Below are 13,451 nucleotides of genomic sequence, written 5' to 3'. Positions count from 1 at the left end.
AGACATATTTCATATATAAATGATATGGCATATATAGCTGCATATATATGCATGTGTGTATATATATGTATATATACACACATATATATTTCATTCACCATATATATGTGTGTGTATATATATATATATATATATATATGATGTTATTTTTATGTTACATGACTGCTTTAGTGTCATCCTTGCACTCATACTTAGGTGGTCATGATGGTGAGACTTGCTCTGGCCTTAACTTAATCTTCATGGTAAATGGCCAAAGTATGTTTCAACATTTAAGTTAACTCAGCAAAGTCAAAAACTCAAATCTCCTGTTGTTCACTCCAAGTTGTTTGAAAATTCTCAGAGCCCCGGAATTCCTAAAACAGCAGGTAAAACAGAACACAATACACAAAGTCACAAACTTACAGTGGTTCAAACTAAGACTTTGACTATTATGACATAGAATGTACAGGTTACATTCTAATCTGTAATTTTAACATTTAGTAAATACATAAAACATGCCATGCTTTATTACACAGTAGACCTTCTCTTGTATGAGTTACACAGTTATAAGTTAATACAAGTTCTCTGAGCATGTTTAAGGTCAGCTCAGCTTAGGTAAGATGTTAGTACATAAGATGTATTAAGTGCAGCTTTGACATGACATGATCATGATGATTGTTTTAATAAAGGTGTAAAACTATGGTAGATAGAATAGCATCTCCATGTATTATTTCTTTTCTTACAATACATGGATATTATTATGACAAACATTTCACTTTGCATTTTAAAAACCATATTATGATGTTCTAAGGAAATATACAAATTTTACACCTGATTCCTATGTTTTGGGCTGCTTATTAAAGCAAATCACATGTATGTAAGCTATGTGACTCAAAAACAGCACGAAAAATATACATTCTTAGTGACATACAGAGGAGTGCTGTGTACAGGATGGGTGCACTTGAAAGGGGGTGACTCACATCCCAGGTAACATAAAGTATCTAAGCAAAAGATTTTATCAGGCAGACTTGAAAGGCATGGAATTCTGCTATTACAGTACTTTCTCTGTTTTAGTTTTATTTCACTAATCTGTATATCTCAGATGACAGACATATAAAAAAATATTTCTGAAAGTATAAATGTCCTCTGTTACTTAGAATTGATAATTCCTGTACAATGTATGCTGGTGCAGTGTTTGAAATGAATTAATTAATGAATAAAGCCTTGTTCATTAATTAAAATGATTTATTACCAATAATAACAAGTCTAGAGCTTACTGAAAGTCCATGACAGTGTGGAGAAACCCGCGGTACTATTTAGGCACAGCACAACCGTGGACCTGGCACTTTGAAAATTGTCAATTAGTTACATTCGTTTTTACAATATGGAGGAAAGAGTTCCAAAGATCACACACACACACACACACACACACAAACAAAGCATGCACGCACACACATACACGCACGCGCGCACACACACACACATATATATGCATCTTTAAATACTAATTATAATATTTTAAAAATAATTATAGATAGTTACACTTTCATTCACCTAAACAAACTGGAAAAGTAGCTTAGTATTGCAAGGCATTCTTCATGAGACTTGAAAATAATCAACAAGCATCTAAATTAGTGCTTGTCTTTCTTGTTGGACATGAGCAAGTGATATTCGAGATAATAATGAAGATGTTATATAAAATATAACATGTATCTCAAAGGTACTGAACTTTTCAAGCATGCCCAGAGCTCTAGTTTATAAAGTTTAATATGACATAAAAATGTTATATAAAATTGTTCATTCTTGACATGACATGGTCTAATATATGCATTGACCAACTGCAGCAACTGTTCCTTATATACTTAGAAAGCTATTTAGTATCTTAGAACTTAATAACTATCACATAGAATATAAATATTAAAATAAATGCCTGCGATGTTGCCTTGATATTTCTTGTTACTAAAAAGTCAAATAAAAATATAAAGAGAAATTATTCAGATACCTTGTTACCGTGGATACCACAGCAATTCACACAAAGGAAGACAAAACCAATACTAATTAGGTCAGTATTTCTACTGACTTATATCAAAATAACAACATTAGTATTATTAGCAGCTTCATGTTGTTATAAAAGAGATTTTTTTCTAACAACAGATTTTAAACACAATTTTAAATTGGTATTGTTCATTTAAATCTAGTAACTTATTCACCAACAAATATTGTTTCCAACTATTTCTTTTCACTGAATTGTCTTAATTAACCCACAAGCAATTGTTGTAAGGTAACTAGGTAGTGAAATACAGTATTCTCCTTGGCATTAAGTTCATGCTGCCCATGAGTCCTGAATCCTACCTCTCATTTATTCCTCTCATACAGAGAGACACTATAGATTTATAGAGAGGAACGAGGCAATTAAACTTGAAAACTGCAGTTCCTAAGCAGTAATTTATTATGAATATGTCTTTCAGGGATGTTAAGTTTATTCTCATTTTTATATGCCTTGAAGATAGAGTTTGAGAAAAATCAACAAACACATGCATCATATACCCGGCATTAGTACTATAATAAATTCTGCCAAAGAGAATTTTTATATGATAACAGGTAAAAAGTCCATGTGGGTTATGTCCTTTTGTTCAGCTGCCTTTGTCGCCAATTACTGTAAAGTTTTACTAACCAATTTGGAGTACTGGAGGGGAGCGACAGGAGCTCAGGTAGCATTACACAGATTGATTTCTTGGCTGCTGCAGTGTACCTGGAGGGGCTCTCTAGGGCACTTGCTCATATGCATGCAGGCTTCCTACACAGCAGCTTGATCTAGGCCTTTGTTGCTGACTGTGCAAGCAATGATTTCAGAAACACAGAGGTTTCAATACTATAGGCGTTCTCTACTTCAGACAAAATGCAACGCCTTGCCAGTATTCTACTGTGGGGTAGAATTTCAGGATAAAAGAAGGAACGCATCAGCCTGCTTTTGTGAATGACATGACACGATGATGGGCCAAAAGAATCTAGGAAAACTTGGACCCTTGGTTGAATTCCTCAAGCCAGAGATTTTTATACCTTCAGAAACATACTGAGGTCCTTACTTGAGAAACGACTCTTTTCACACATCTAAGCCTTCTTCATTCTTTTGTGGCATGGTTCCAGCATCATGACTTCTAGATAAATTGAGCTTTCTATACATCTTATATTGATATCCTCTTGCAAGGTTATCACATATAATCCATACTTGTCTACTTAAGTTACTTTTAGGAATTCTTCTTAATCTAATTTAAATGTGAATTCTCTTGTGAAGATGGTTTTAATTTTTGCCTAATCCTCAGTGCTTCTATTGCACCGTTAAGATCTCATTAGAAATAATTAGGACTCATCCCAGATACAGTCACCAAACTCCGACACTATAATGGGTGCTAAGAAATGCTTGCTGGAAAAAGCCTATTATAGCTGTCTCCTGAGAGGCCCTGCCAGAGCCTTACAAATACTGAGTCGGATGCTCACACCCAACCATTGCACTGAGTGTGGGGTTCCCAATGGAGGAGTTAGAGAAAAGACTGAAGGAGCTGAAAGGGTTTACAACCCCATAGGAAGAAAAACAATATCAACCAACCAGACCTTCCCCCAACCCCCCAGGGACTAAACCACCAACCAAGGAGTGCATATGGCTCCAGCTGCCTGTGAAGCCGAGAATGATCTTGCCAGGCATCAATAGGAGGAGCGGTCCTTGGTCCTATGAAGGAAGGCTTGATAGATGTCCCAGTGTAGGGGAATCGAGGGCAGGGAGGCGTGAGTGGGTAGATAAAAGCAGGGGAAGGGGGAATGGGACAGGGGGTTTACCAGGACAGGGTGAAACTGGGTAAGGGGATGACACTTGAAATGTAAATAAATAAATAAATAAATAAATAAATAAATAAATAAATAAATACATAAATACATAAATACATAAATACATAAATACATAAATACATAAATACATAAATAGTAAAAAAGAAAAGGAAAGAAATAATTAGCATGCAGCTCAGCGGGTAGAGTGATCACCTCCTGCTAACCCCTGGTTGTAACTTTTCATGTCTCATAACCTAGGTATGGGAATACACATCTACAATCTCTACACCCTCAAAATGGCAGCAGGATGATCAGAATTTCAGGGTCACCTACAGCTACATGGGGAGTTTGAGACCTGCCTCCTCTTGAGACCCTGTCTCAAAATAAATTAATTGACTAATTAATTAATTACTTTTGGAAGCCTACAAAAATGAGTAGTAAACTATTTTCCCATATCAGGTTGAAGGAGAAGAAAGGCTGCACTGTGCCACATTTTTTTCTCCTTTTATGTTTGTCTGCACACTTTACAATTCTGTGACTTAGTAGCCATAAAAACTTGTCAATTAAGGACCACTGTAGTGGACATGATAAATCACCAGAGCCAAAAGCCACTTGAAAAAGAGAAAAGTTGGGTGGGGGATAGAAAGAAAGAAAAGAAAGAAAGAAAGAAAGAAAGAAAGAAAGAAAGAAAGAAAGAAAGAAAGAAAGAAAGAAAGAAAGAAAGAGGATTGGAGAAGAGAGGAGAGGAGAGGAGAGGAGAGGAGAGGAGAGGAGAGGAGAGGAGAGGAGAGGAGAGGAGAGGGGAGGGGAGGGGAGGGGAGGGGAGGGGAGGGGAGGGGAGGGGAGGGGAGGGGAGGGGAGGGGAGGGGAGGGGAAGGGAGGCGTGAGTGGGTAGATTAGGAGAGGAGAGGAGAGGGGAGGGGAGGGGAGGGGAGGGGAGGGGAGGGGAGGGGAGGGGAGGGGAGGGGAGGGGAGGGGAGGGGAGGGGAGGGGAGGGGAGGGAAGGGAAGGGAAGGGAAGGGAAGGGAAGGGGAGGGGAGGGGAGGGGAGGGGAGGGAAGGGAAGGGAAGGGAAGGGAAGGGAAGGGAAGGGAAGGGAAGGGAAGGGAAGGGAAGGGAAGGGAAGGGAAGGGAAGGGAAGGGAAGGGAAGGGAAGGGAAGGGAAGGGAAGGGAAGGGAAGGGAAGGGAAGGGAAGGGAAGGGAAGGGAAGGGAAGGGAAGGGAAGGGAAGAGAAAAAAAGAAAAAAGAAAAGAAAAGAAAAGAAAAGAAAAGAAAAGAAAAGAAAAGAAAAGAAAAGAAAAGAAAAGAGTTTATTTCAGCTTACAGTTCCACATCATAGTCTAGCACTAAGGGAAGTCAACAGAGCCTGAATCTGGAGGCAGGAGCTAACGCATAAATACTGCTTACTGGTTTGCTGCCCCAAGGCTGCTCAGCTGGCTTTTTATATACTTATATACTCCAGGGCCCCCTTCCCAGGGGTGGCACCACCCACAATGGACTGAGTCCTCCCTAAATGATCACTGATTAATAGAATGCACCACAGGCTTGTTCATAGGCCAATCTCCTGGGGGACATTATCTTTTCAAATTATTCCAGACTAAATAAAGTTGACATAAAACCAGTCATCACAGGAATCAAAGGGTACTGAGCACCAGTGAGATTTTGAGAGTCAACAGATAATAGAGACAAGTTGAACTTCAGGAAGCAAAGATCTATAGGTAACATCAAGAGAGACAAAATTACTTTTCTTTCTAGTTATGGCCCCTAATCTAGTCTTCCAAGCACTGAAACATATAATCTTACAGGCCTCTAGTAAAACAATGTATCCATTTTAGTAAGTGCTTTATTAGCACCTATTTATTTAACATACTATCAAATGTTATGTCTTTTGAGATTTGGAACATAGGAATATAGCAATTAAATTACTTGCTTGATAAGTAGTATTAAATTCTAAGTATTATGTGACTTGGGTTTAATAAATATTATTTCCATTTTTATTGTATTAAATGAGAATATTCTCCCATTTGAGAATATCACTGATATTTATACTATGTTTTGGACATTAACCTTTCTATTTGTCTCTCAATGATATATGTTTATTTTAATCGGAACCATTTTTAAAGGTCTAGTTTAGGTGTTTATATAGTCACCAACTCTATCTATAAATGGACTCAAGCAAGGTTTAGCTTGGTATATTAATACAAATATTGATTTTATAGAGCATACGAGCTCTCAGAATTCATTTTATAGTTTTATGCCCCAGCAGATGGCAGTACAGTGTTTCTTTTCATGTTAGGAACACCAGTGGATGTCTCTACTCATCGCACATACCAGAAGCAATAATATTACTCACTGGGGGGAAAGCAAAAGACATGAGGTTAGAAAGAAGATGTGGTGTGGGAGTCTAGGTAGAGCTAGAAGGGAATTGGCAAGACAAATGATCAAAGTATATTACATACATGTATGATAATTTCAAAGAATAAATAAAGAGTAAAAGTATTGGTAAAAGTTAGAAAAAAATAAAACAAAATGTTAGAGTTAAATTTTTCAAAACCCTTTAAAGTATCACTGGTACTCTAATCGCAAACTGGAATGTTCACATTTCCACATTGTTCTGAAAAACACAATACATATTATCTTATAGGCATATAAGAATATGTCTTATTCTTAGGATTGAACTTAAAATTTCAAAGTGAATTTCTAGAAGTATCTGTATCCTGGAATGTCTCTATACCATACCCATGGAAGCCAGGCAGCTAAAGGATAAACAGACTGAGAGCTAGACAATGGACCCTCCTGGGCAGACAGGGTATGATCTAGCACCCTGGAGGGATGTGTTTGTATTGGATGCCCTAAAGAATGGCTGGGACAAAAAGAAGAGGGTTATGGAACAGAAAGAGTCAAAGGGTTTCTCCAATTTTATTACATAGTACACTTGCAAATAGACATTTTATCTTATCAAAATGTCTTTCTTTGATACATTTTCCTATGCATAATGTATAAACTTTATGAAATCCAGTGTTTTCAAATAATAGTGTTGTGAGTACATGAAGTTTCTACTACATGGCATGATAATTCCAATGTATTATCTCAAATAACTCAACCTTGTTCAAGGTATAAATTTAGGGAATTACATACTTTTCTATTGCTGTGATATGACATCATGACCAAGGCAGATCTTCATGGCACCCATAGCACTGGGGTAGTGGCTGAGAGCTTGCATCCTGCTCTTAAAATATGGGACACAGAGAGAGGCAGAGAGTGCTAACTGGGAATAGCTTTTGTATGTTACCTTGTATACTATGGCATTGTGTACAAAGAAAAAAAAAAACAGCTAATATTTACCATGTGGACCAAAGTGAAGGCAGAATTAACATATGTTTGATACATAGATTTTAAAGGTCATAACTTTTAAAAATAAATAATATACTTGCAAAAGACAATGAATATTTGCTTCCTAAAATAAAACACAGACTCTGTTTTTTTGAAAGAGATATGGGACAAGTATTCTTATGAAACAGTGATCATAATCAAAATATTGTATTGTGTACATGTAAAAACGATCAAAGAATAGATGTAGATATCATGTTTCAAACAACAACAAAAAAGAAATGTCAAAGCTGGTCCCTTAGGACACATTCTCTTCAACAGTGTCACAACTTCTAATTCTTTCTATGGAGTTCCAACAACTGAAGATGAAGTATTCAAATATATGCTCTTACAGGGGTAGAGGGTCAGTCTCACTCAAATTACCAAGAGGCTAAGTGATTAAACTATACGTTTACAGAAATAAGATGAGCAGCATCAACATTCACATTTAACATTAGTAAAACATATATATTTTAATAGAATTTAAAGTGCTTTAAACTTTTAGGAATGACTGATTCACCCAAGGAAATAAATATTTCTTTTTGCAAAATGAATTACATCAATCCATTAAGAGTCTAAACTGGCAAAAAACACAAAAGAAACATTCAGCCATTGTGTACATTGTGTGTAACTAAACCAATCAGAAATTTATTGTCCTAAATCTTACGATCTGAATCTGTTTTTAAGGCCATGTCTCAATAGAGTGCCAGCCTGGTTCACGGCCCTGTGCTCATGCTTGGAACTGTGTAGCAACTGATTTGTTTTGTGATGGAGAAGTGAACTGTCCAGATGGTTCAGATGAAGACACTGGGCTATGTGGTAAGGTGGGCAACTCCCTGCCTTTCACCCTTCTTCATCTTTTCTCCTCCCTGACAACACACACACACACACACACACACACACACACACACACACACACACACTGCAGAACACACTTGCAAGCAAACACACTGCAAAACACATGTGCAAGCACACACATACACAAACTCCTGCACATGTATTACATCTCATAGCTGAAACCAGTGATTTTTCAATAACCATATGCATAACAATACAGAACCTAAAAATATATATATATATATGTATATATTATTTTTAAACTTAATTGCATAATACTTGGTGCAATTAATTTTACCCAATCCCATTTAAGAACACTGTGGGGAATTCTATGAACAGGGGTACATCATTCAGGTAAGCGGGGAATGTCACTTTTCTTCATCTCACTTTGTCTTAAACACTCTGATTGTTAGGTCCAAGCACTAATAATATGTTTTCATAATATTTTCACATTCATATAATATCACTGCCCTTACCCCTTTCTGATGGAAACAAATCAGTGAGCATTATCCACTGTTCTTCATTGCTTCTAATTTCCATCTTGCCGCTCTATAAATAATACAGTTGTAACAACCTAAGGGCTTCTGAACAAAAACCGCTGTTTTGTTCTGTGTTCTGTCTGCTCTTATTTTAATTGCATCATTAGTAAACACTTAAATAACACATTCACTACACCAAACACTAATGTAGATAATCTAAATGGAATCTCTCTCTGATTGATAGTTCACCTTAGTTTGGTTGCATTTACCAAAGCTGACCAGTAAGAATCTAGTCAAATAATGCTCTTCCACGTGCAAATCTATCACCATGTAAGTATGAATTCAGATTGTGAACAATGAAAAGAACCATTAACTTAAGGCTAACATATAACTGAAGTTTTTGAAACTTAATGAGAATCCTGAATGAAGCTTGATTTGGTGTGATGCATAATCACCTTTTTTATTTCTGCCTTTTTGAGAGACTCTCTGACTTTGAGCTCACTGTTAGGATGCCCCTGACAAAGGCTCCTGGGTGCTGGGGTAGCAGACCCACTGTGGAATATCATCAACCCTCATAAAGTTGATTGTGAACACAGCTCCTGGGTGTGCTAAGTCTGTAATTTCCTTGTCTGTGACAACTGTGTTCTCATATTCTTTGACATTAGTTAAAGATAAAGTTTTGAATAAGGAACTAATTTAGAAAAATCACCTATCCACTAGGTCCATGCTTCCTAAGACAGGTCCTGGGTCTGTTATCCAACAACAACTCAAAACAGCACTTAAAATTTTTTTTCACTGAAAATTCCCAAATCAAGTGTTCTTGGATAAATTCCAAACACACAGAATTGAACTACGTACTTTGAAATGCAGTTGTCATGTATTGGGGTAAAAAGTGCAATCTATGGAATATTTTAAATCTATTTTATATAACTATGTTATCATACAAGAGGATGGCGATTGTTGCATGTATTTATTCCTGGCATTTTCCAAAACCTTTTCCCAGATAACATGATCCAAGTGTGACATCAAGAAGAAACATTGGCAATGCTGATTTCTGTTCAAAAACAATCATCCATATCAAAATTAGATATATAGCTTTAAACCTATGTACAAATGATCCACAACCTTAAATATAGGAAGTGATATAACAACACTAGGCAAATCAAATAATTTGAAAATGTGTCTCACTTACTCTTTGGTCCTAACCAAATTTGCTTATTTACTGAATTCTTTTTCTCTTTCAAAATAAGTTGATAACAACTCATAGCAAAAAAAAATAATAATCATATGATTAATAATAGAAGGATGATAAATTGACTCCAAATAAGGTTTAAAGTAATAAATTATTTTTCTTTTTTTTTTTTTTTTTTTGGTTTTTCGAGACAGGGTTTCTCTGTGTAGCCTTGGCTGTCCTGGAACTCACTTTGTAGACCAGGCTGGCCTCGAACTCAGAAATCCGCTTGCCTCTGCCTCCCGAGTGCTGGGATTAAAGGCGTGCGCCACCACGCCTGGCATAAATTATTTTTCTAAGTCACAAGATGAGTCTCAGTATCTAAATTAAATGTCTACCTTTGCTTTAAACACATGAATTTTTTTCGGTGGCTTTATATTTATTAAAGCTTACGGTCATCCAGCTGTCAAATGACTCCTGAGTTTTGTGTGCTTATAATCTCTGTTCCCCTGTATGTACTATAAATTTAGCATTGCATTCATTTCTGAAAAATAGTTTCAAATCATTGTTTAGACAAGGTAGCAGAAAAATCAATCAAACGAACTATCTTCAGCAGCAGGTGTTTCAGAGCACAGGTGGTCTTATTCATTTTAATCAGCGGTGGTGGTGAGCCCCGAGCCCTAGACAGCCCTTCAGCACCAGCTCCAATGTTTAGCAGCAGGACAGCATCCCAAAGCCCCAATGCATCAATCCATACTCAGAGAAAAGAATGTATAAGCTAATTTAAGCGTTTTCTCTGTGAAACACTGACCTTTGCTCTCTTGCTTATTTATTGATTTTTACCCCAGCTGCAGTTTCTGATTCTAGTTGTGTTATTAATAGAGTCATATTAATGACTGCTTCTGTAACGAGTTTCTGTATTTAGTCTACGGTTATTTAGGTTTATACAACTTATAGCTGATTGTAGCTAAAATAAGATTTCTTTAAATTGTGTTCATCTTCTGCTTAGTATTGGATCAGCAAGAAAGTTTACTTTTTAGCTGACCTGTGTGGAGAAACCTACGCTGAATAGCAGCTCTTAGGCCAAGGTACTGGGCTGTTTCAAAGTTGGCAAGTGTTCTTATAACTTGCACGCTCGTACGCGTGCACACAGTATTGTTTGCTGTGTCTGAATAAATCATGTTTAATTCCTCTAACCTACAGAAATCAACACGGGAAGACAGAACTGGTAAATAGTGAGCCAGCAGAGGGAGCGCGTTGGCCAGCCCCAAGCTCAAGCCACTGAGACTATTTCCCGAATGCAGGCAACATATCTGGCTAACAGGGTGGCTGCTGTCATTTGCAGACTGACTTACGTCCCACTCAGAATTTGTTGTAGTGTTCATTTAGGAGGCTCTCAGAAGGTCACAGAATCACAATTCTAAACACTGTTTTCATTCATAGTTGAGATGTATTTGTAATTCTTTTTAAATCCTGAGGACCTATCTTGCTTCATTGTGTAAAACTGCTTTTTTCTTTTTTTTTTTTTTAAATTTTTAATATTTTTATTACATATTTTCCTCAATTACATTTCCAATGCTATCCCAAAAGTCCCCCATAGCGCCCCCCACTTCCCTACCCACCCATTCCCATTCTTTTGGCCCTGGCATTCCCCTATATTGGGGCATATAAAGTTTGCAAGTCCAATGGGCCTCTCTTTCCATTGATGGCCGACTAGGCCATCTTTTGATACATATGCAGCTAGAGACAAGAGCTCCGGGGTTCTGGTTAGTACATCATGTTGTTCCAACAATAGGGTTGCAGATCCCTTTAGCTCCTTGGGTACTTTCTCTAGCTTCTCCATTGGCAGCCCTGTGATATATCCAATAGCTGACTGTGAACATCCACTCCTGTGTTTGCTAGGCCCCGGCATCGTCTCACAAGAGACAGCTATATTTGGGTCCTTTCAGCAAAATCTTGCTAGTGTATGCAATGGTATCAGCGTTTAGAAGCTGCTTATGGGATGGATCCCTGGATATGGCAGTCTCTAAATGGTCCATCCTTTCATCACAGCTACGAACTTTGTCTCTGTAACTCCTTCCCTGGGTGTTTTGTTCCCAATTCTAAGAAGGGGCACAGTGTCCACACTTTGGTCTTCATTCTTCTTGAGTTTCATGCGTTTAGCAAATTGTATCTTATATCTTGGGTATCCTAAGTTTTGGGCTAATATCCACTTATCAGTGAATACATATTGAGAGTTCAGTTAAAACTGCTTTTTTCAAAGACATCCTGTAAAAAATAATAAACCTACTCAGGGTTTATGTTTTCTTTTTTCTTTTTTTTTGACATAATATTTTTGGTATCTTGACCATTATTATTGCAAACTGTTTAATGCTGTTGTAATTTTAAATGCCTTCGGGATATTGTGTACTTTTGTTTATTTTAGGAACTAGCAGAGTCCATTTATATCAGACTAAAATACAGATTATTTACTGGCAATAAAAATGTGAAGATTCATAGAAAACTAGACAGGCTAGATACCATGACACAAAACCCTAGCCACTTAAGATGACAATAGCCCTCTTAATTAAGTCACAGATATTTACCTGATGATTAGAGGTGCCAGATTCGTGGCTGTTTCTCTCTTAATTGGCTCTTTCATAAACTGTTCATGGGCAAGAAGATATTTGGAAACAAACACAAGTTAGTTCTAGAAATAGCTGATTAAGCAACTCATCCCCATGACTCCTTGACTGCAGGATATCTGAGGATGTACAGAGAGTCACGTGTTCCTGGACGACCAGCCAAGGGCTTCAACAAACACAGACTAATCTCAATCTTGTGTAAAATTACACATTAAATCATACAGCATGACCCTGATGATTCCTTTACTCTAGAGCTATGTCAAAAACAAATCTGAAGGACAGCTCAGTTTCATCAATCAGCATAGTAAACTGCGATGGAAAATATTTAAAGTGTTCTGTTTCCTCGTCTTTTTATTTCACCGTCTCTTCTTTTCATGCTAATACTGACATGACTTGTCAAGAACTTTGCAAAAGATGGAAATTTTTAATTTACTTTTGCTTGTTTGGTGTACATTGTCACGGGGAAATGCAGATAGAAGCCTCTAGAAAAAGAAGGCCTGCTGTGACTATTATTTATGAACAATTGGGTGGATTAATTAATCCCTTGAATTCAAAGACTACATAGAGCTAACATTACCTGACCTATTCACACAGCCACAGCTTGTGATGGAAGATTTTTGTTGACTGGAGATTCTGGGGTTTTCCAAGCTGATCATTATCCAAGGCCAGATGAATCAGGTGTTGTTTGCCGATGGATCATCCGGTAAGAGATCATCATCATGACCCGCTCTTGGGTCTGAAAATCTGCTAACATTACAGTTTTTCCCTTTCTATAGTATGTTTAAAATAATTATAGTTTCCATTAACAAACAATTGACTGTCTCAAGTTTCTCTTTCAAGCTTAACCTTAAAAACTACTCTGTACCAAGAAAAGCTATGTGTCTGAGAAATGGCAGTGGGATACTGGGATCTAAACTATTGCCTCAGAACAGATTTTAGACATCATGCTCCGACTGCATTTAGTTAGTCAAATAAACCATTTAATATTTCTCCTTTTAAAAGCATTTGCTATATTTAGAGATGAATTTACCAAATAGCATGCCCCCCCCAACCCCATGTATCAAAGTATGAGTAAATACAGTGAATTTTATTCAAATTTAGAGGACAGATTAAATAGAGATAAAATTTTCAATGTGCCAGTAAAATACTAGGAACAGTAAGTTTAACCAC

The 13,451-nt window shown here is 37.0% G+C and overlaps 1 protein-coding gene across 3 annotated transcripts in view; it reads left to right on the top strand.

Moving 5' to 3' along the window:
* Tmprss15 (transmembrane serine protease 15) overlaps positions 1–13,451 on the top strand; it is a 115,688-nt gene that overhangs the window by 20,952 nt on the left and 81,285 nt on the right. For all 3 annotated transcript variants that reach the window (XM_085832245.1, XM_021185182.2, XM_021185181.2), the window contains 2 exons: positions 7,858–7,989; positions 12,876–12,984. In XM_085832245.1, coding sequence (XP_085688371.1) covers positions 7,858–7,989; positions 12,876–12,984 — 241 coding nt within the window. The remainder of the gene's footprint in view (positions 1–7,857; positions 7,990–12,875; positions 12,985–13,451) is intronic.

The sequence above is a fragment of the Mus caroli genome, unplaced genomic scaffold (assembly GCF_978045245.1).
Source record: "Mus caroli unplaced genomic scaffold, Mus_caroli_1 scaffold_17, whole genome shotgun sequence".
Taxonomy (NCBI): Eukaryota; Metazoa; Chordata; class Mammalia; order Rodentia; family Muridae; genus Mus; species Mus caroli.
This window is presented reverse-complemented; position numbering and strand designations above follow the sequence as displayed.